This window comes from Cajanus cajan, chromosome 5 (genome assembly GCF_000230855.2).
Source record: "Cajanus cajan strain Asha chromosome 5, NIPB_CcT2T_4, whole genome shotgun sequence".
Lineage (NCBI taxonomy): Eukaryota > Viridiplantae > Streptophyta > Magnoliopsida > Fabales > Fabaceae > Cajanus > Cajanus cajan.
In genome coordinates, this window is record NC_138521.1 from 23,078,686 (window position 1) to 23,098,789 (window position 20,104).

The 20,104-nt window shown below is 31.8% G+C and overlaps 1 protein-coding gene across 4 annotated transcripts; it reads left to right on the forward strand.

Annotated features, from left to right (window-relative positions):
• The first annotated feature begins 12,853 nt into the window (after positions 1-12,853).
• Positions 12,854-19,504, forward strand: LOC109787877 (G-box-binding factor 1). Of its 4 annotated transcripts, none has more exons than XM_020346465.3 (12): positions 12,854-13,182; positions 16,323-16,449; positions 16,526-16,576; positions 16,666-16,755; positions 16,842-16,931; positions 17,103-17,269; positions 17,367-17,424; positions 17,638-17,686; positions 17,770-17,969; positions 18,448-18,525; positions 18,850-18,975; positions 19,099-19,504. In XM_020346465.3, exons 2-12 carry the CDS (start codon positions 16,393-16,395, stop codon positions 19,147-19,149), a joined length of 1,017 nt encoding a protein of 338 aa, XP_020202054.1. In that variant the 5' UTR covers positions 12,854-13,182; positions 16,323-16,392; the 3' UTR covers positions 19,150-19,504. The 4 variants fall into 4 exon arrangements, with proteins under 4 accessions (XP_020202054.1, XP_020202056.1, XP_029124963.1 ...); XM_020346467.3 differs by having other exon boundaries at positions 12,855-13,182; positions 16,529-16,576; XM_029269130.2 differs by lacking the exon at positions 12,854-13,182 and adding an exon at positions 13,232-14,489.
• Positions 19,505-20,104: the final 600 nt, after the last annotated feature.

Sequence of the window (20,104 nt, forward strand, 5' to 3'; positions counted from 1 at the left end):
GCAATGATAAAAATCACTCCCATACAACCTATCCATCTCATTTCCAACCAAAAACACAACATGCAACTAACAATTGTTCACCATTCACCCAAAGTCTCCCCAACATGCTTAAAACTCTTAAAAACCCACCACATAAGAATTTTGACTCATAATCATCAACACAACAATGATTCAAGTAAAAAAAATGCAACTCTATCAATCAACCAAAATCAGATTCTAACTTCCCTTACCTCACTATCTAGAAGAATTTAAAAAAAAAAAAAAAAAAAAAGGAAGAACAAGACCAAGCTCCAAAGCTAACTCTAGGAAGCCCCACACCACACTCCAATTCTCAACTTAAAGCTTAAATCACCACAATTGCACTTCATTTAGCTCTAGGGAATGGATCAGAGATCACTATGGAATTAGAAGGAAGAAAAATTACTTATGGTTCCAAAGTTCCTATCTCTAGACCCTCTCTAAGTTTTTTGAGAATTGAACTTATGAAGTTCAAATCTTAAAAGAAACCTTATATATCTTTCCTTTACAAGTCCAATTTGATCTCTACTCAAAGACACTTCTAAATAACTAAAAACTCATAGAAAATTTCTTAATTAAAATGTTTCTCAACAATAAACAACAATTCAATATAACATAACAATTAATAACATCAGCCATAGTTAATATAAATGCATAGTGTTACATCCTTAATTTCTTATACTATCCATATACACCCCATTTTAATTTATTATAAAAAGAAGAAGAAGAACTCAAATTAATTTATCTATTTTTTCATATCATAACAGGAGTATAGAAGTGGTATAAAAAAATTGTAAAAATATCATTGGCTTATATACAACAATATGATAAAACACTTAGAAAATGTTTAGTACATAAAAAGTTTTTACTTTCTTAAAAATTTGATGTTGAAAATGTTAGTTTTATGTGTTTGGTTTATTTATTTAATAAATAACATTCTTAGAAAACATTGTTTCTCGAGAATGGTTTTTGCATAGATTTTTCACAAAATATTTCTCATAGAAGAGGTGGAAAGATAAATTTTTCAAGGTAAAAATAAATTTTTAATTTAATAAAAAAATATCATTTTACATTTATTTGCTTATGTAATGTAGTAAAAATCTTTGATCTGAAGGTAACACTTGTCGTAACCCAAAAAATGCCGATCTTACGACCAATGGCTTGGACTAACTTTTTGAAAAATCTTATTAATTAAGGAATGTCCAGACGCCAAACTAATCCTCAAATAATGGTTTTAAAAAATGAGTTCATGGAGTCACTACCAATATTTTACTCAAAACATTAGAAAAAGAAAATATTTTGAAATTAAAATAAAGGTCTTTATAGCCAAAATTAGATTTGGGGTCGGTTACATGTAGGGAAGGTATTAGACACCCTTATAACGTCCTAAATCGGTACCCTATGGTGAAATTAGCATAATAATAAATAGTATTTTAAATATCTTATCCCCTTTTATTTAATATTATTTAAATAACGAAATTACCTATTATCTACATGATTATTTATTGGCATATAAGAATTATAAAAATAAATAAATAAAATAATAAACAAAATAATAAATAAAATAAATAAGAGAGAAGAATTTAGAACCTTTGAAGCAAGTCTTTTATAAGGAAATTTTCCCAAATGCGTGCGGGATGCATTTTGGCAGCCCTTCGCTCTACAAAATCCTCACTATCACTTAGAGATTTATAGAGAGGGGGAAGCTATGCAACTTTTTCTTCCTTAATCCCCCGGCCAAAGGGTTTCTTATATAGCCAACAAGGAGACAGAAGCATAATAGAGTTATTCGATGTGGGACTAAATTTTATAAAACTAATATTTTTCTAGGCACCATGTAGGACCTCTAGAGAACTCGTTAATCGTTGGATCATGATGGTTTTTTTATGGTATTCTCACAATATATAGATCTTCAATTTCAATGGTTCGATCGTTGAAATTAGGTTTGTAGTGAGAGATACTATCATAACAAAAATGTTGTCTAGTATAAGACTCATATTTTCTAGCTGCAATACGAGGCTCTAGAGAAATCATTAACCGTTGGATCATGTTAAAAATTTGATGATATCTTCTTAATATATTTATATTTAACTTACACGGTCGGATCATGAAAATTAGGTCTTTAGCGAGAGATATTATCAGCACAAAACTCTGCCAAACGCAAAAATTTTATGAAAAGGGGAACGGGGCGTTCCGGTTTTGAAATGGGTCGTTCCAACATTTGAAATGGCCCGTTCTAATTTGGGAATGGCTGTTCCACACCTCGAATCAGTTTTTTTTAGTTTTCTAGGCCTTCCGAAGCCATGTTGACCCGTTTAGGTGATATATTGGGTCCTTAGGGGTCACACGTGCTGCTTTTTCCAGCTGTAGTGCGAGGCTTCTAGAAAAATCATTAACAATTGGATCATGCTAGAATTTTGACGATATCTTCTCAATAAATTGATCTTTAATTTCAACGGTCGGATCGTCAAAATTAGTTCTGTAACGAGAGATATTATCATAACAAAACTGCTACCCAACGCGTTGGGCCCCTTAAAGGTTGCTTGTCTCGCTCTAGTAAACCTTTTTCCTTGGTTTGGGTATCTCGGACGAAATTGGGTATCTACAGTTGCCCCTTTTTACTTGTCTTTTGGGTGGCTAAATGTTTCTTTCTCAAAAGCAAGTAAAGACGTAGACATTTTGTATGGGTCTTGTCTTTGTTTCTTTCCCCAGGTGCTTCCACATTGCTTCCTTCAGATAGATGGGTTTTCCCGTATCCTTGCTCTTTGGAATAGCTGAGTTTTGGGTTGCATGCTCTGTTGGGGAATAAAGATGGCAAATTGTACACTTGATCTTCTATCTTTGAGTAGATGCTCCATGCCATTTGCTCTAATTGCTCCTTTTGTTACTGGTGAGGTGAAGATCTAAGTCTTCACTCTCGCTTTGAAAATAGATGCCTCGACATTGTTTCCCTCTGATAGATGGTGTTTACCTGTATCCTTGCCTTTTGGAGCAACTGAGTGTTAAGTTGCATGCTCCATTGAGTGTCAAGGATGGTAAAATGTACCATCTAGGTTTCGGGCTCCGTGTGAATGTTCCATGTCGCTTATTTTGTTTCTACGTCTGAATCTTCCCTTTCACTTCAACAGTGTAGGTGCCTTCACATCATTTCCCACGGGTAGATGGTGTTTACCTGTGTCCTCGCCCTTTGGAATAACTGAGTGTTGGGTTGCATGCTCTGTTGGATGACAAGGATGGTAAACTGTACCATCTAGGGTTCTGGCTTGATGTAGATATCCCATGCCACTTCTGCTTATTTTGTGATAGTGTGATCCTTATTCTTAGCTCGCTGAAGAGGAAGTATGTTCTAAGCTCGGCCTCTCTAGGTTGGATTGATATTGAGGCTTCAGTTGACCTATTCCAAGTTGTGTACTAGTTTTGAGGATCTAGTGAACCTTTTTCGAGCTTGTACTGGTTTAGAGGGTCCAACAACCTTTTTCGAGCTTGTACTAGTTTTGAGGGTCCAGCTACCTTTTTCAAGCTTGTATTGGTTTTGAGGGTCCAACAACCTTTTTCGAGCTTGTATTGGTTTTGAGGGTCCAACAACCTTTTCCAAGCTTGTATTGGTTTTGAGGGTCCAACAACCTTTTTCGAGCTTGTACTGGTTTTAAGGGTCCAGTAACCTTTTTCGAGCTTGATGTTGAGTATTTCTGTGTGGCCTCTCTAGGCCTACAACGGTGTGTTGACTAAGATCTGATTGCCTCTTTTCTTTGGTGAGGATGTCTCATGAAGACGAGGATCGCTTGTAGGCAATGCCCCTATGCTGATCGGAGATGGGTCATCTTTCTTGTGAGATGTTGTGGTGAGTATTCATTGAAGCCTCTCCAGGCTGGGGGTCAATGCTTGAACCTGATTGCTTGCATGTCTTTTGTTAGAAATGCCCTTGCATCGGTGGACGGAGGGGTTTTCTAAAGGATTGTGGCTGATGATTCTGACTTTTCTTCAATTGAAGAGTTTGTTGGCAGAGTGTTTTGTGTTTGATGAATTGTGCCCTTGAGTTGTCGGGCAAGAAGGATTCTTTGTTCAAGGAGGATCGTGGCTTAGGATCTTGTATTTTCTTTGATTGAGGAGTTTGTGGTGGGGTGTTTTGTCTTTGATTTGAGAAGGATCCTGACCTGGGATCCTGTCCCGTCTTGAGTGATGTCTATGGTTGATGTTTCTAATGCCCCTATTTATGTTGTTTTTGCCTCTTGTTCAGATGATGTCAATGGAGCTTGTGTTTCCCATTTTTGGCTTTTCTCGTTGAGATGCAAAAATGTTGAATGCTTATATATGCAGGATTTTTCTTTTTATATTTTTTACCTTTTATTTTTATTTTTATTTTATTAAGAGTGAACTTATACCCTTTTGTGCACACTTGTGCCATATGCATGCTATGTAATGATGCCTCTATACTAATGCTTAAATGCAGGTTGATTTTACTTTTAAGAAATTAATCTATGCATATTAATTATTGGCGTGGGTTGTTAGCCTTTAGCCGTGTCGAATTCATTCCAGGTATTGCTTCTTGAACCTAAGGTTTATACAGTTTGGGCCTCTCGCCTGTACTAGATAGAATATGTTAGCCCTTAGATTAGGTGTACCTAGACTCTATTCTAAGACACCTCCAACTTTTCCCTATGAGTGTTCACTATGCATACTCCGTGTATCTCTCAACATTACCTTAATGCCATATAGGTCAAGAGGAAAGAAAGGAAGGGGATATATACATATATTTTTTTTCAAAATTTTCGTTAGAAGGGATGTTTTTAGAAATGGTTTATAGAAGAATGGCTAGCCGAGGTAGGCTAGTGTTTAGGTTAATAAACAAGGCGTATCTGTTGTAGGGAAGTTGTTGTTGTACTTAGCCTTTTCTTTTTCTAGAAATCAAGTGATGACTCGAGGTCGTGCTTTGAGTGAATAATCCCCGCTAAGTTGCCTTTCCATTTTTAACTCAGGTTGCTGCTTTAACGTCCTAACTTTTGCCTAGGTCACTTGAGATGTGTTCCTTAGCAAATATTTTTCTTTTGATATTTACTTTTGCCTAGGTTACCCTTTTTGCTTGTGGTCCCCTAACGGACCTTGCCCTAATTTTTGCGCAGCCCCCTTTAGTGGGTTTCCTGCCGGGCTTATATTTTTACAGCGTTCATTTGAGATATCGGACTCCTTCTTTGTTTTATTAACTTCGGTTGTGTTTAAGTTATGCTTTCAAATGTTATTGTAAGGCTATCAACCTAATGATGTCCTTATTCTAGACATGTTTTGCTTATTGCGGGTTATTTAATAAGTCTTAGAGTAAAAGAGAAAAAGAAATGAGATAGATAAAAAGTATGGCATTAAAATAATATTTTGATTTACATGTGCCCTTTTAATGTAGCTCGAGGGCTTGAGCATGCCCCGAGTTCATGATTCATACACAAAGAAGTAGAAGGAAGGTGCCCCTTAGAGAGGCCTAGGTGGTCTAACTACTAGAGTTAGTCCTCCACTTGCATGGATGTCGGAGCTTCAAAAGATCTCGTGTAGGGGGAGGTCCTTCGACTTCTTCCGCTATGAAGGTATTGTCGACCCATATCTTAAGCAATTCCTAGGAAGTAGTTATAGGTAGAAGAAATAATAGAACTTGGAGTAGAACTTTCATGGAGTCTTACTTCATAAGAAGAATATTCGGGCTGCCTTTTGATTTTCAACTTGAACAAACATTACTTTTTCTTTAGCCACTTTCTTTTTTAACCTAATTATTGCCTAGAACGCCCTTTGTGGGTTTTCGTTCTAGCGGAGGGAATTTTTCCAAATGCGTACGGGGCGCTTTTTAGCAACCTTTCGCTCTACAAAACCCTCACTATCACTTAGAGATTTATAAAGAGGGTGGAAGTTATGCATCTTTTCCTTCCTTAATTCCTTGGCCAAAGGGTTTCTTATATAGCCAACTAGGAGACAGAAGCATAAGAGAGCTATCTGATATGGAACTAAATTTTATAAAAATATAATCTTTTTCTAAGCACCATGCAGGACCTCTAGAGAACTCGTTAACCATTGGATCATGCTGGTTCTTTTATGGTATCCTCACAATATATTGATCTTTAATTTCAACGGTTGGATCGTTGAAATTAGGTATGTAGTGAGAGATATTATCATAACAAAAACGTTGTTTGGTATAAGACTCATATTTTTCAGCTACAATGTGAGGCCTCTAGAGAAATCATTAACCGTTGGATCATGCTAAAACTTTGATGATATCTTCTTAATACATTTATCTTTAACTTCAGCATTCGGATCGTGAAAATTAGGTCTTCAACGAGAGATATTATCAAAACAAAAACGCTGCCCAATGCAAAATTTTTTGAAAATGGGAACGGGTCATTCCAGTTTCGGAACGGGCCGTTCCAACATTCAGAACGACCCGTTCCAATTTTGGAATGGCCATTCCGCACCCTGGATCAATGTTTTTTTAGTTTTCTGGACCTTCCGGAGCCATGTTGACTCGTTTAGGTGCTCTATTGGGCCCTTAGGGACCGTACATGCTGCTTTTTCTAACTGCAGTGCGAGGCTTCTAGAAAATCGTTAACAGTTGGATCATGCTAGAATTTTTATGATATCTTCTCAATGCATTGATCTTTAATTTCAATGATCGGATCATCAAAATTAGTTTTGTAACGAGAGATATTATCATAACAAAACTGCTGCCCAACGTGTTGGGCCCCTCAAGGGTTGTTTGTCTTGTTCTAGTAAACCTTTGTCATTAGTTTGAGTACACAAGACAAAATTGGGTATCTACAACACTTATAAACATTTTCATAGACATTTATAACCAATCACACAAAATTCCATGATTCCTATGAATCATGATTATCAAAATTTTATCATTCTTATACATGAAAAAACTTCCTAAATACCAAACACCTTAAATAATAATTTTGGGAAAACACTCAACTAGTGAAAAAGAATACTTATATTCAAATTGTCAAAAATAATAAGTCATTATATTTCAATTAGTACTAAAGAGTTTGAGTAATTTAAACAAATTCTAAAATTGAAATTTTATTTTAACTTTTTTACAAAAAGTAAAATTAATTATTTAAAATGCTATCATTTTAAATCACATTAATATTTTTAGATTAATTATTTATGTGAAAGTTTTATATTTCTTAATTTTTAATTAATACATACTAAAATATTTTAAAAATATTATAATATGATTTTTTGTTAATTACTTATTTTGTTTTTTTAGTTAAATACTTTTATAAGTTAATTTAATTTTGTCACTAATATTATAATTTTCTATAAGGATTAAATATATTTTTAGTTTTAAACTTTTATCGATTTTTGTTTAATCCATGAACAATTTTTTTTTAATTTTATTTCCTAAATTGTTTTTTCAATTTTTACTTTTAAATGCTATAAATTTTTATTTTATTAACATTTTGTTCTTTAGCATTAAAAGTTTTTTATTCATAGAGAAAAATCTTAGGATCTAAATCCAAGTAAAACTTGTTCAATGACTTAAAAGTAAATATTGACAAAAGTTGATGAACTAAAAACATACTTAATCCTTTCTTATAAATAAATATTTTTGTTTTATAATTTATATTTTATTTAGGTTGAATTACTCTCTTTTTTGGATAATTATGGTATTAGTACAAAGCATCTATTGCCTGAATCAGTGATTACTCTTTGTCGAAATTGTGAGCGCACACAAGGTGGTTATTCACCTCCCAATATACTATTTTTATTTCATTTTAGTCCTTATAATTTTATAAATTTTACATTTTAATCCCTATAACAACAGAGGATAGAAGATAAAATTTATGAAATTATAGGAACAAAAAGGTAATTAAATCTTTTATTTATAACTACCTCTAGTTCTTTTTATAATAAATAAATGAATATATTTTTTTTATCTAGAATTATTTTTAAATATATTAATTATTTATTTCTTTTATACTTTCAATTTTTTGTGTGAAGTTTATGAAAAAGATACTCACTTGATCTTCATGCAATTGGATATATTTATTATCTTACCGACGATATAAACACACTTATTGGTGAAAAAATATTCTTTAATTTATAAGTAATATTATTAAATATAACTACCACTTAAATCACTTAATTCTATGTGTTTTTAAAATAAAATTAGGTTTAAATATATTTTTAGTCCCTCAAATTTATGACAAATTTGTTTTTGGTCTCTCAAATTTAAAACTGTTATTTTTAGTCCCTGTAACTTTCAAAATCTTATTTTAATCCTTTAGATCACTAATAACATATCTAAAAGTGACAAATTAAAATGGTTATGTAATATCAATTGGATTTAATATGATGTTTTCACTAACAAGGACATCAATAGGTAGATTTTATACAATAATATTTGATAAATATTTTAACAAAATTTGAATAAAAGGACTAAGATAAGATTTTTAAAATTATTGGGACTAAAAACAATAATTTTAAATTTGAGGGACCAAAAATAAATTTATCCTAAATTTAAAGGACTAAAAGCATATTTAAGCCATAAAATTATAATATTATTAATTTTCTTATAATTGTGTTATTGATACGAAGTATTATATTATTAATTTAAATTAACAAATTTGAATATTTTATTTATCTTTGTAAATTAATTAATTAATTATTGTAAAAGTACCAAATATGATATTTATTTTCATTTAAAATTATTCACACAAATCAAAGTGTATTCTTTTCTTAATTATAAGAAATATAGATTTGTTTTCATATATATAATTTTTTTTTCCTATTACATTAATTACGGTAAAATCTATTAACGAGACACTCATTCAATAATTTCTCATATTTATTAATAAAACATTGTTTTAAGTTATAAGTAGTATAATTAATCATTACCCTAATTAAATAATTTAATTTAAAAAATATTTTTAGAATAAAATTATATTTATCATATTATTAATTAATATTAATTAAAGTTAACTATTTTTAGTAGTTACGATAAGTTAATTAGTTATTTTTTAATAAAAGAAAAGATATAGGCTACCCTACCTTTTTTTATTTAAATAGTTTAATTTAGTCTTTTTATTATTAAAAATTAATTTATTTTCTTAATTTTTAAAATGATACATTGTTGTCTTTTTCATCTAATTTAGACTAAATAATAATATTTCTTTCTTGTACACATGATAAAAAAAAATTATATGAATTATCATGAGTTTAGGAGAAGTAAAACCATTAGATGAAAGATATATATATATATATATATATATATATATATATATATATATATATATATATCAACCAATGATTCTGAAATAAGAAAGAAAACAAATAAAAATAAATTCTATGCAAGAAAAAAACCAAAATCATAGAAGCGAGAAAATCTAACAAGAATGTAAAAACATAAATGCAAGTAAAAAAGTAATAGCAAATGAAAAAAAGATTGCTAGAAGAGAACACAACATATTTACGTGGTTCAATCAATTTGACCTATATCCATGAGAGAGAAAATTCTACTATCTGAAAGCAAGATCAAGTCTTTATAAAAGGGCAACTCTTGTTCTTCTTCCCAACTCTTTGTGCTTAAACTTATCACTTTGCTCTTACATTTTTCTCTCTCTGTATCACGCATTTAGAAAGGATTCCAAAATAATATATGTGTGTGTGTATATATATATATATCTAAGACTCTAAGAGTAAGTCTTATAAAATTGGATAGTCTGAACCCATCAAAATGAACTCATCGACAAATGGAGACAGAGTGAACCCATAAGATCATACAAATGAAATACTTTATAGAGCATGAAAATGATACAAAAGATTTTGAGTCACAATTAACAATTATATTTTTAAAAATTAAGTGAGTAAATTAAAAATAATATTAAAAGATTAAATTAAACTTATTAAGAAAAAGTGACAAAAGAATAAAATTCAGCCAAAAATATATATTTGACAAAACTTATGTATAACACCAAAGATACTATTGGTGTTATTCTCCGATTAAAATTAAAATTTTACCTTAATAATATATATAAGTACATATTAATGAAGCCTACATTAAATATAAGCATATATTATCAAAATAAAATTTTAATTTTAATTAGAGAATAACACCAACATTAGGTATGACACAATACCTAAATTTATTCAATATATTTTACTTAACAATTAGATAGTAGAAATTGGTAACCAAGTTTATTGACCCAATAGTTGCAAGACTTGCTCTGGAACATGGGAGGGTTGACCTAGTACCCTCAAAATTGATTCTTATCTATGTTAAAATAATATTTAGCTAAAAAAATTTAAGTGTGACACTCTTTATCTCACATCCTTGCACAATCATATAATATAAAAAAGATAGGAAAAAAAAGTTCAAAATTAAATTTTATTGAATAAACAAGGTTCACAAATACCCTTAGATAGTGGTATCACATAGTAAAATGCAACAAATCATAGATATTAAATAGATGACTAACAAGTCATTACAATTGATACAAGAATTAACATAAATCCTAATATGAAATAAACCAACAAAAAAATATGAAGTCCTAGCTATTGTCTTGATATCACATCCTATTAAAGCTCGATAGATCTAAGGCCTAAGTCGCATTTCCAACATCATCCTTAGGGTGATTCTCACTTGCAAAACATATTAAGAACACAAGACAAACAAAAAGAGAATGAGAAACATCTCACACTAGCTACTTATGTAAGATATGGTACGTTGGGTATCCACACACAACAAGGTAGCATGCACTTATAAAAACAAGTGATATAAAGAAGGTATACAACACATTCTTCATAATATAACAATCACAACTCAACTTCACTTAACACATTGAAGGTCATGATTCACATCAATATTATACACAAGAACTTCACTAGTCTATATGCATGTGACACCAATAAAACATTTCAACCTTACTTGAAAGCACTCATAGAGTAGCCTAGGAGAAAATGTCATCTCTTCCATGATTTCACTTTCCTAAACATTGATATAGGTATCTCAAGTCACTAATAAGATCAAACACTTAAAGGGTAAATCCATACAACATCACCACTCACAAATTGTATTTCTATAAATTAATCTTCTATGGCCTCATGTGGTCCAAACATGATATCTAGAGTTACATACATGCTATCAAGTTGATCTTAAATTTGTTATAAAGTTAAGATAATTATCTACAACTTCTATATTAACCTCAATAGTTGATTTTGCATATACTATTTTTAAAAATGACAAAACTACAATATTTCAACCTAAATCTAACAGTATAACCTCTACTCACTAAATTATAATTTGAGTTCTATATCTCCTTTTTATTGATTTTAATGACATTGGAAATCTAACATATAATATTACAATTCTTGTAAATATCACAAAACCTAATTCTAACATTATCATGCTCGGAAAGGCATTTTCATGCCCAACGTAGAGAGGTCAAAAACCTATCTACAAAACCTGTGCCTGACATGAGACTTACATAGAAACAATGTCAAATGGCTCCGACAAGGTCCATTTGGCACCGAACATCAAAAGAGTAAGGAACATTATGAATTATCACACCCAACACCATAAATATACACCCGTCACAACACCAGTTAATAAGAAACTAGTAAGATGTGCGAAAATTGCACATTAGGAAACCAAAACAACAAAAATGAAAACCAATAAGTAAAAATCATGATTAAAGTCTGATATTACTTTATTATACCATCAATTATTTAAGTCTAACATCAATTTCACTTATTCATGTAATTAACATTGATCTTCACTTTGTTTTATAAATCAAGAAATTTTTTATAAGAACTATATGCACTCACAAATTTCCCAAACAATTTAAATTATACAAAATTAGTTATATATATAGTTCAAACCTCACATATAACATACATAAGAATAATACAAAATACAAATTCATAACATACAACTCATAACCGAAATTTCTCCTCAAATCATACATGAACAAGTAAGAGATTGAGGGACAATCTCTCCCCCAACAAATATCCCACATTTTAGAGCGAGACTACTCACTTTCCCTTACTTTCGAGATGTGAAATTTTGAGATGATTTCCAATGACTTCTTGATCTCCTAATTCTTGAGTTGGAGAGAGAAACTAAGAATGGTACAAAGTGACTCTCATTTGTAAAACTCTCATTTTTAAAAACTCACATCCTTTCATAATCTCTTAACACATACTTAACTCTTTAAGTTAAAAGGGCAACTTGGAGTTAACTACCTCTTCCCTTGTAAATACTAATCTAACAAATATATAATCAAAATACAATCAAACAAATAAAATATATATTTATCTCTTATAATTAATATAACAAATAATTTAACAAAATTTTCTTTAATTAATAAAAAATAGTCATAATTATTTAAAATTCTCTAATATATTTATAAAAATCATTTAATAAAGTAAAACATTTTTTAATAATTTTAGAAAATTTAAGATATTATATTACCTTCCACGAATATATATATATATATATTATTAGTTGTTAAATTTGAAATAGTGTAAGAATATTATTAAAAAAAAAAAAGTAAGAAGTGGAGGGAAGGAACCGGACAGAGAGGGGATGCGGCATCCCAGCAGACGGAGAATTGAAATGGTAAATAATATATATGAAATAGAATAACAATTGGTAATTAAGCTTTATGAAATATAAATAAATATTAAATAAGGTTATCCAGAAAAGCACATAGTTGTCAGATGAGTCATCGCGAAACTTGCAATGTCTCAAACCTAATCCAGTGAGACGCGGACAGGCCACAGCTGTAACCCTCTTCTTCGCACGTGTCACGCCCGAAGCCCTAAACCCAATCCAACTCACTCACTCTCTTTCTCACAACCTTCCCTAATCCCTCTCTCTCGTCTTTCTCTCCTTTTCCTCAACCAACTTTCACATTCCAACTAGCGTCCACGCTGGTAGAACCCACACACACACCCTTTTCTCTTTCCAGTTTCCAACACAACACAACACAACACAGTCGTCCAAAATAACAAACATTTGCTGTTACCCTTCTACCTTAGTACACACCACCTCAAACCCACACCAGAAACACAATTACAACCACATCACACCAAAGCCTACTGTCGAATTTTTGACTTCAAATTTGAAAACCGCTTTGTCCCATCCCACTTGGATTTCCACCTCACCCAAACCCATGAAAATAGGTCAGGTTCTCTCTCTCTCTCTCTCTCTCTCTCTCTCTCTCTCTCTCTCTCTCTCTCTCTTCTCTCTATCCTTTTCTTCATCTCTGAATTACTAAATACCAATTTCTCTAAGATCCATCTTTGACCTTTTGCTTTGCTTAATTAGTATTCTTCTTTTTCTGGGATTATTTTGGCTTTTTTCCCCATGCGCAATGCTCTTTTTCTTATCTTGTTATTTGGGGTTGCTTCACCGTGTGACCTCACAGAATTTCAATTTTCTGCGACGTGATTTCTTGCTCTTTCTGCTTCTTCTCTGTTTGGTTTTGTTTCTATTCTTTGATTAGTTTATTCTTTAGTTCTTACGAGCTAGCTGCTCAACAAACAAACAAAAATTGGTGAATGATAAAATATTTCGACGGAATCTGAATTGTTTTTTTGTTTGTAATTTACTTGCGAAGGGTGTGTGTCTTGTGGCATTCTCTAAAACAAAAACAGGGTTATTGAAGGGGACTTGCTTGTTGTGCTTATGCTTCTGCAAAATTCAACCATGCCAGGGATAACTCCAATTTCACAAAGACTTATCTTGGATATATTGGGTTAAAAGGTTTGATTTGGTTTGCAGATCTAAAGGTGGAAGGGAATTATCGTGTAGTGTAAAAATATAGCACCATCTCATGGATAAGAGCCTCGGCTTAAAGGGGAAATTTTTGCCTTTGTTTGATTAGGTTTAGTGAAGATCAAACAACAGGACTTTTAAAAGATAAATAAATTCTATAGCTGAGAAGGACATTCTCATATTTTCACTCACAACACACATATGTGTGTGCGTGTTTGTGTTTATCTATGATGCACCGATACGATACGCGTATCGGCGATACGATTATTTAAAAATATATAGGATACGATACTTGTAAGATACGTGTTCATCAAGGACCAATAGTTTTAGTTTTTATATTAAACATGTTTATATATCTTATTTAGCTGTAATGGGTATTTCATAAATTTTCAAAAATTTGAACACTTTATTGATACGTATCACTAATAAGTATCGGTGAAGTATCTGAAAGTATCAAAATTGAATAAAATTTTTATAATATTTTTAAAGGCTAGGATACTTCATTGACACGTATTGGTGAAGTATCCAAGAGTATCGTATCGGATACGGATACGTGAAGCAAATTGAAGTATCCGTGCTTCATAGGTGTTTATATAATATATATTTTTTTTTTTTTTTTTTATCTTGAACCGTACTGCTTCCATTTTACCTCTGCTTTGCAAAGAATAATAGGTTGGTCCAGAAAAGATAAGAGCATCACGATGATGTCAAGGTAGATAGGTGATAATATAGTATAATAACGCACTCATTTTAATCATTACATTTGTGCCATCTAACATAGTTATAGTCAAGAATTACAATTGCTTATATTAGATTTGACCAAACCTCATTCAATGACCTAAAACACAATTGTCACTTGATAAATAATAACAGTATATTATAATTATAAAAAGAGTAGTCAATAATACAATACCATATAGTGGCTGAACAGAGTGGCCTGGACTACTATAAGTTTCAAATAATGGAGTATTGCGGCCACAATAGTGGCCAAAAATTACAGCTTTTCGCTTGATATAGGCTTCAAAACTCCATTTTTACCCATAGAATACCATTGTTTGGGTTTTTTTGGGGAATATTCCAAGAGTTCCCTCTGCTATGTCATCTGTTTCTTCACACTTTATAAGACTGTTCTTTTCATGTGTGATGTTCTTTGTTATTCCTTTAGATTTCCCATTTTACATTTTGCTAATTTTTATCTTATTAATTATTTTCTTTTTCTGTTAATTTCACCACTACCTTTCATGATTTGACTTCATTACTATGATCTTGTAGCTCCTAGATTGATGGTGATTGTGGGTGTAAACTGTGACTTATTATTTATTGTGAATTTCTATAATTTTAGGTGTTTTGTTTTGTTTTGTTTGTTGAGTAAATTATATGTGTAGTATATAGTATTTATAATTTGTTATAACATTAAAAATAATGGTCATCCCACCCTTGGCATTTTCAGAGTTTGCCACTGTGTTGCTGTATGACATTGATAACTATGCTTCTAGATTCACATAATTGAAATTGCACTTATGAATAGACAAACATGCATTTATTTATATGCACAGCAGCAAAATACTGTTATCCTTTTCTCTACTTCTTTCTGCTCCATTCAAGGTAATTAATTGTGGGCATCTGGATGTGTCGTTCAAATTGTCATATCTAACTCAGACTAAAATTTGAACATGTTTATCTTGTCTTGTCTCTTTCGTGCTTTCTTTCTGTTGAACTGAAATGGAGATAGTCAAATGTATTGCATACAAGGATGTGAGTCCATTATCTCTTGTCCATTAGTTAATCTATGGTTATGCATTAAGGATTTAATACTACAGGGAAATGGAATATTGTAAAATCTTTTTATTATATTCAAAAATATGGAACCCTGTTTCTTGAATTTTGAAATAATGCTTCCATTATACAGTATGTAGTTAAAAGATCATTATGTAGTATGTACTCGAGCCATAACTCAAGTGGCTTGACTGCTCAAGTATTTTTGAAGATTGCTTGATCCTGAGATTGAATCCCTGGCCCCTATGCTACTCTTCCTCACTTTAGTTTACTGCCCCCCTCCCCAAATACACCTTTTGTTAGTACCAAATAAAAATGTTAATAAGGTTTTGCCTTTTTATATTTGTTCATTGTACTAATTTTGTGGTAGTTGATAGTTGAATCCATCCAAGTTATCATTGTGTAAGTTATTCAGGTTATGAGAACCAATTTTCCAACATAAAAATGGCTGCTTTGGTTTTGACTAGAGGAGAGAGCTGGTAAATAAGTACAGGGAGATTTAAAAAAAATCCATTTTTCATCAATTGAAGGGTAGTCTAGTCCCCCTCCTTGATGATGTAAATTTCTTGCATTGTTAAACAAGTAATTAATTACTTATTTTTTTGGTGAATGAAAGACTCAAGAATATTTTTAACTTATTTACATTATAATTTTGCATTAGATTTGATATTTGCTGCTATCTAGTCCAAGTGATATTATAATTTATATTTGTATTCAGTGTGTTTTCTGACATGGGCATCTATTCAATTTGATCCTATGATATCTGCAGATATCAGCAGTCGATCATAGGTATTTTTGTTTTGTGGCTCTGATAGAGAAGTGATTCTAAACAAATTTATATGGGGGCTGGGGAAGAGAGCACACCTAAACCTTCTAAATCATCTTCATCAACTCAGGTTTTTTCCCTACTATCTTCCTGCACTTTTTTCTTTTGCTTGTCCGTTGTCAGCTTATCTTCTCTGTTCACATTAGCAGGAGACACCAACAGTACCTGCTTATCCTGATTGGTCAGGCTCCGTGCAGGTAGTGGAATATATGTTACATGGGTTTCATCAGACTTTCATTTCTGTTGAAGCTCCTGTTGATAACTAATGCATGTGCTTTTTATTTAGGCCTATTATGCTCCTGGAGCCACTCCACCTCCCTTTTTTGCCTCAACTGTTGCTTCCCCAACTCCTCATCCCTATTTATGGGGAAGCCAGGTAAATGTAGTAAATCATTTGGGATATATGCCATTATACTTTATGGAAGAGAATCTTCTCATTTACAATTTTGTTAATTTTTCCAGCATCCTTTGATGCCACCATATGGGACTCCAGTCCCATATCCAGCTTTATATCCTCCTGGGAGTATCTATGCTCATCCTAGCATGGCAGTGGTAAACCACCTGCTCACTCTCTAATCCCTGCTATGCCTCTATGACTGAGCAGAAAAAGGATGATATTCTCATCTGCTTATTGGCAACTATGTTCACTACCTTTATCATAGTTGGGCTTTTTAATTCATAATCTTTCCTGATTTTGTTCTTTTTTGCTAATCATTATGCTAGACTCCAAGTGCTGTCCAGCAAAGTACAGTAATTGAAGGGAAGGGGACTGATGGAAAAGAGCGGGACTCATCCAAAAAATTGAAAGGAACTTCTGCAAATACAGGTTCCAAGGCAGGAGAGAGTGGAAAGGCAGGCTCCGGTTCAGGCAATGATGGCATGTCACAAAGGTTTGGCAAACAACTGGTTAATTTTAGATCTTTATTTTTATTTCTCTTCAATTTGCAACTTTAACATGATTTTCTATTAAAAAATATTATTAAACAGTGGCGAAAGTGGTTCAGAGGGTTCGTCAAATGCTAGTGAAGAGAATACTAACCAACAGGTGCATAACAGATTGCAATTACCAAATGTGCTTTCACTTGCTTTTTTAAATAATTAACTTGCTGAAACCTATATGAGCCCCATTTTTCTTTTACAATTATCTTTCTTTTTTTATTTTGATGCTCACAGCAAAAGTGTGAATTGGATTGGTTTAATTAAAAGCATATCGATTTTTTCTAAACTATTTTTGGTTTGTTTGATGACTTCTTCATAGGAATCAGCTACAAATAAGAAGGGAAGCTTTGAGCTGATGCTTGTTGATGGTATGCATCACCTCCATCCATGATTTTCTTTTCCTTTTTCTTCTCAGTTGCTGAGATGTGTTACCTTTCCATCAACTTTTCAGGAGCCAATGCACAGAACAATTCTGCTGGTGCCATTTCTCAATCTTCTGTGCCTGGAAAGCCTGCTGTCTCAATGCCTGCAACTAATCTTAATATTGGAATGGACTTGTGGAATGCATCTTCTGGTGGTGCCGAAGCTGCAAAAATGAGACATAGTCAATCCGGTGCCCCAGGAGTTGCTATTGGTGAACAATGGATACAAGTACGAGTCCCACAGTCATTTTTCTTAGAAATTGTTCTAAGCACGATTGCTTTTTGTGGTCAACATTTTATATCCTTATGCTTATTATACCAACATATTTGAAAAAAATGCTTTTCTTGATACTTGTTTCTGCATATGGAAATTCGTTATCATATTTCTTTCTTTACATTTTATATTAGCTATCTTTATCAGACCAAGCCCCCGATGGAGGGGAATGGCCTAGAGGGAAACTAGGGGCTTAAATCCCTCCCCTCTTATTTTTTTGCTTCCCCTCCAATATTGGGTTTTGGAGGAAGGGAAAGATGCTTGAAGTTAATAGACTCCATTGACTAAATTATCCTTAGTTTGAGTCCTTGAGTAGAGTATATTGATTTTATTAGTCTACCAACTACTGTAAGGTTATAATAGTAAATTAGTTATTTATTCTCCCTTCCCTCTCCTTTGAACTATACATAACGACTCCTCTTGATTTTGGTAGGATGAACGTGAGCTGAAGAGACAGAAGAGGAAACAGTCGAATAGAGAGTCAGCCAGGAGGTCAAGATTACGCAAGCAGGTAACAACCTTATATATACTTCATGCTCCCTTCTTAAGTAGAGAATAAGAGTCTATTTAAATACAAGTTTAAAAGAGCTTTTGAAAGTTTTTCTACTGAAAATAAAGAATTTTTTTTTTCAGTAGAGAAACTGTGCTTTTTTAGCTTGTATGCAAATATGCTCTAAAGCCAGTTAGAAGTATCCTTAACTGCACTATAATTAGATCCTTGATTGCACCATATATAGAGGCTAGATATATTATTTGATTATGTATATTGGTACTATCATTATACAGTTTACAAAATACCAAAAATGGTGTGTTTTGCATTTCTTGTACCAACCAGGCTGAGTGTGAAGAGTTACAAAAGAGAGTGGAGACGCTGGGAAGTGAGAATCGAACTCTCAGAGAAGAGCTTCAGAGACTTTCTGAAGAATGCGAGAAGCTTACATCTGAAAATAATTCTATCAAGGTAGATTTCTCTTACAATTCTTCCTTCACAAGCATTGGCCCTTTATTTTTTGTGCAGTGCAATTTATAGGTTGACATGTCACAACCTCAAATTTTATGATTTGAACATGATTGCTTTAAACAGGAAGAGTTGGAACGGGTGTGTGGGCCAGAAGCAGTTGCTAACCTTGAATAAAGCAGCAACACATTTCAGTTTCTCAGTGTAGTGTTTGATGGTAACGGCAAAATTTGATAGACTCTTAATTAAGACGAATCTGCAGCTGGAATTTTCTTATCAATGGCCCGGTCTCTTAATTGAGAATAGGATATAATGTTTTTTTTCCTTGTTATACTAATTTATATCATTAACCCTCAATTGTAATTGCCCTTATGATTTTACATGTCATTATTTGTTTGTAATATTTACCAGACAGTACCCCAGAATAGAAAATGTAGGCTACATGAGCACTTCTGTTTAGAACTTAGTTTTGCAAGTAATGTTAACAATCCTGCTTAAACTTCCAAATATTTACTATTTGACTTTGGAGCCATTTTTGTTCTTTCAACTGTATGTGTGTTTGTGCTGTTGCGTGTATAGAAAATCACTGTGCTCGAGATCAGTTTTACCTGTACCTGTCAAATTTACATTCGTTCTCGTGATAGGAAAACAATTGAACAATCTTGTGGATATCACTTTTTTTTTTAAGTTGTAAAAAAGTTAGTTATTTTTTAAGTTTAAATAGTATTAGTATCACCTTTTCTTTTATAAATTTCAAAACGAGTAAAGATAGTTATTTTTAATCCCTTAAAATATCAGTCTTATTATTTCTTTCTTTAAAATAGTTTACAAATGCTTTTTCTTATATATAAATTAAAATAACTTTTAAATGAGTGATTTTAGGAGTTAGTTTTTCAATAGCCTTTCAAAAAAACTTTGTTTTCAACAGTAATATTTATAGAGATTTTTCTTAGCTGGTTAACTTTTAATATATCATTTTATCTTTATTTTCAAATTTTAATTTAATATTTTTTAAAACACTTATAAATAGGTAATGTAATTTTGTATTATAATATAAATTATTTAATATAAATTTATAATTTAACTTATGATTAAAAATATGAATTTTATAATATATAAAATATATAATTAT

What these genes read in the sequence shown, in the direction of transcription:
- LOC109787877 (XM_020346465.3), top strand. Translation starts at nt 16,393, where the DNA reads ATGGGGGCTGGGGAAGAGAGCACACCTAAACCTTCTAAATCATCTTCA. An exon ending in AATCATCTTCATCAACTCAG is followed by an intron (nt 16,450 to 16,525) that starts GTTTTTTCCCTA and finishes TGTTCACATTAG; the next exon opens with CAGGAGACACCAACAGTACC. An exon ending in TTGGTGAACAATGGATACAA is followed by an intron (nt 17,970 to 18,447) that starts GTACGAGTCCCA and finishes TGATTTTGGTAG; the next exon opens with GATGAACGTGAGCTGAAGAG.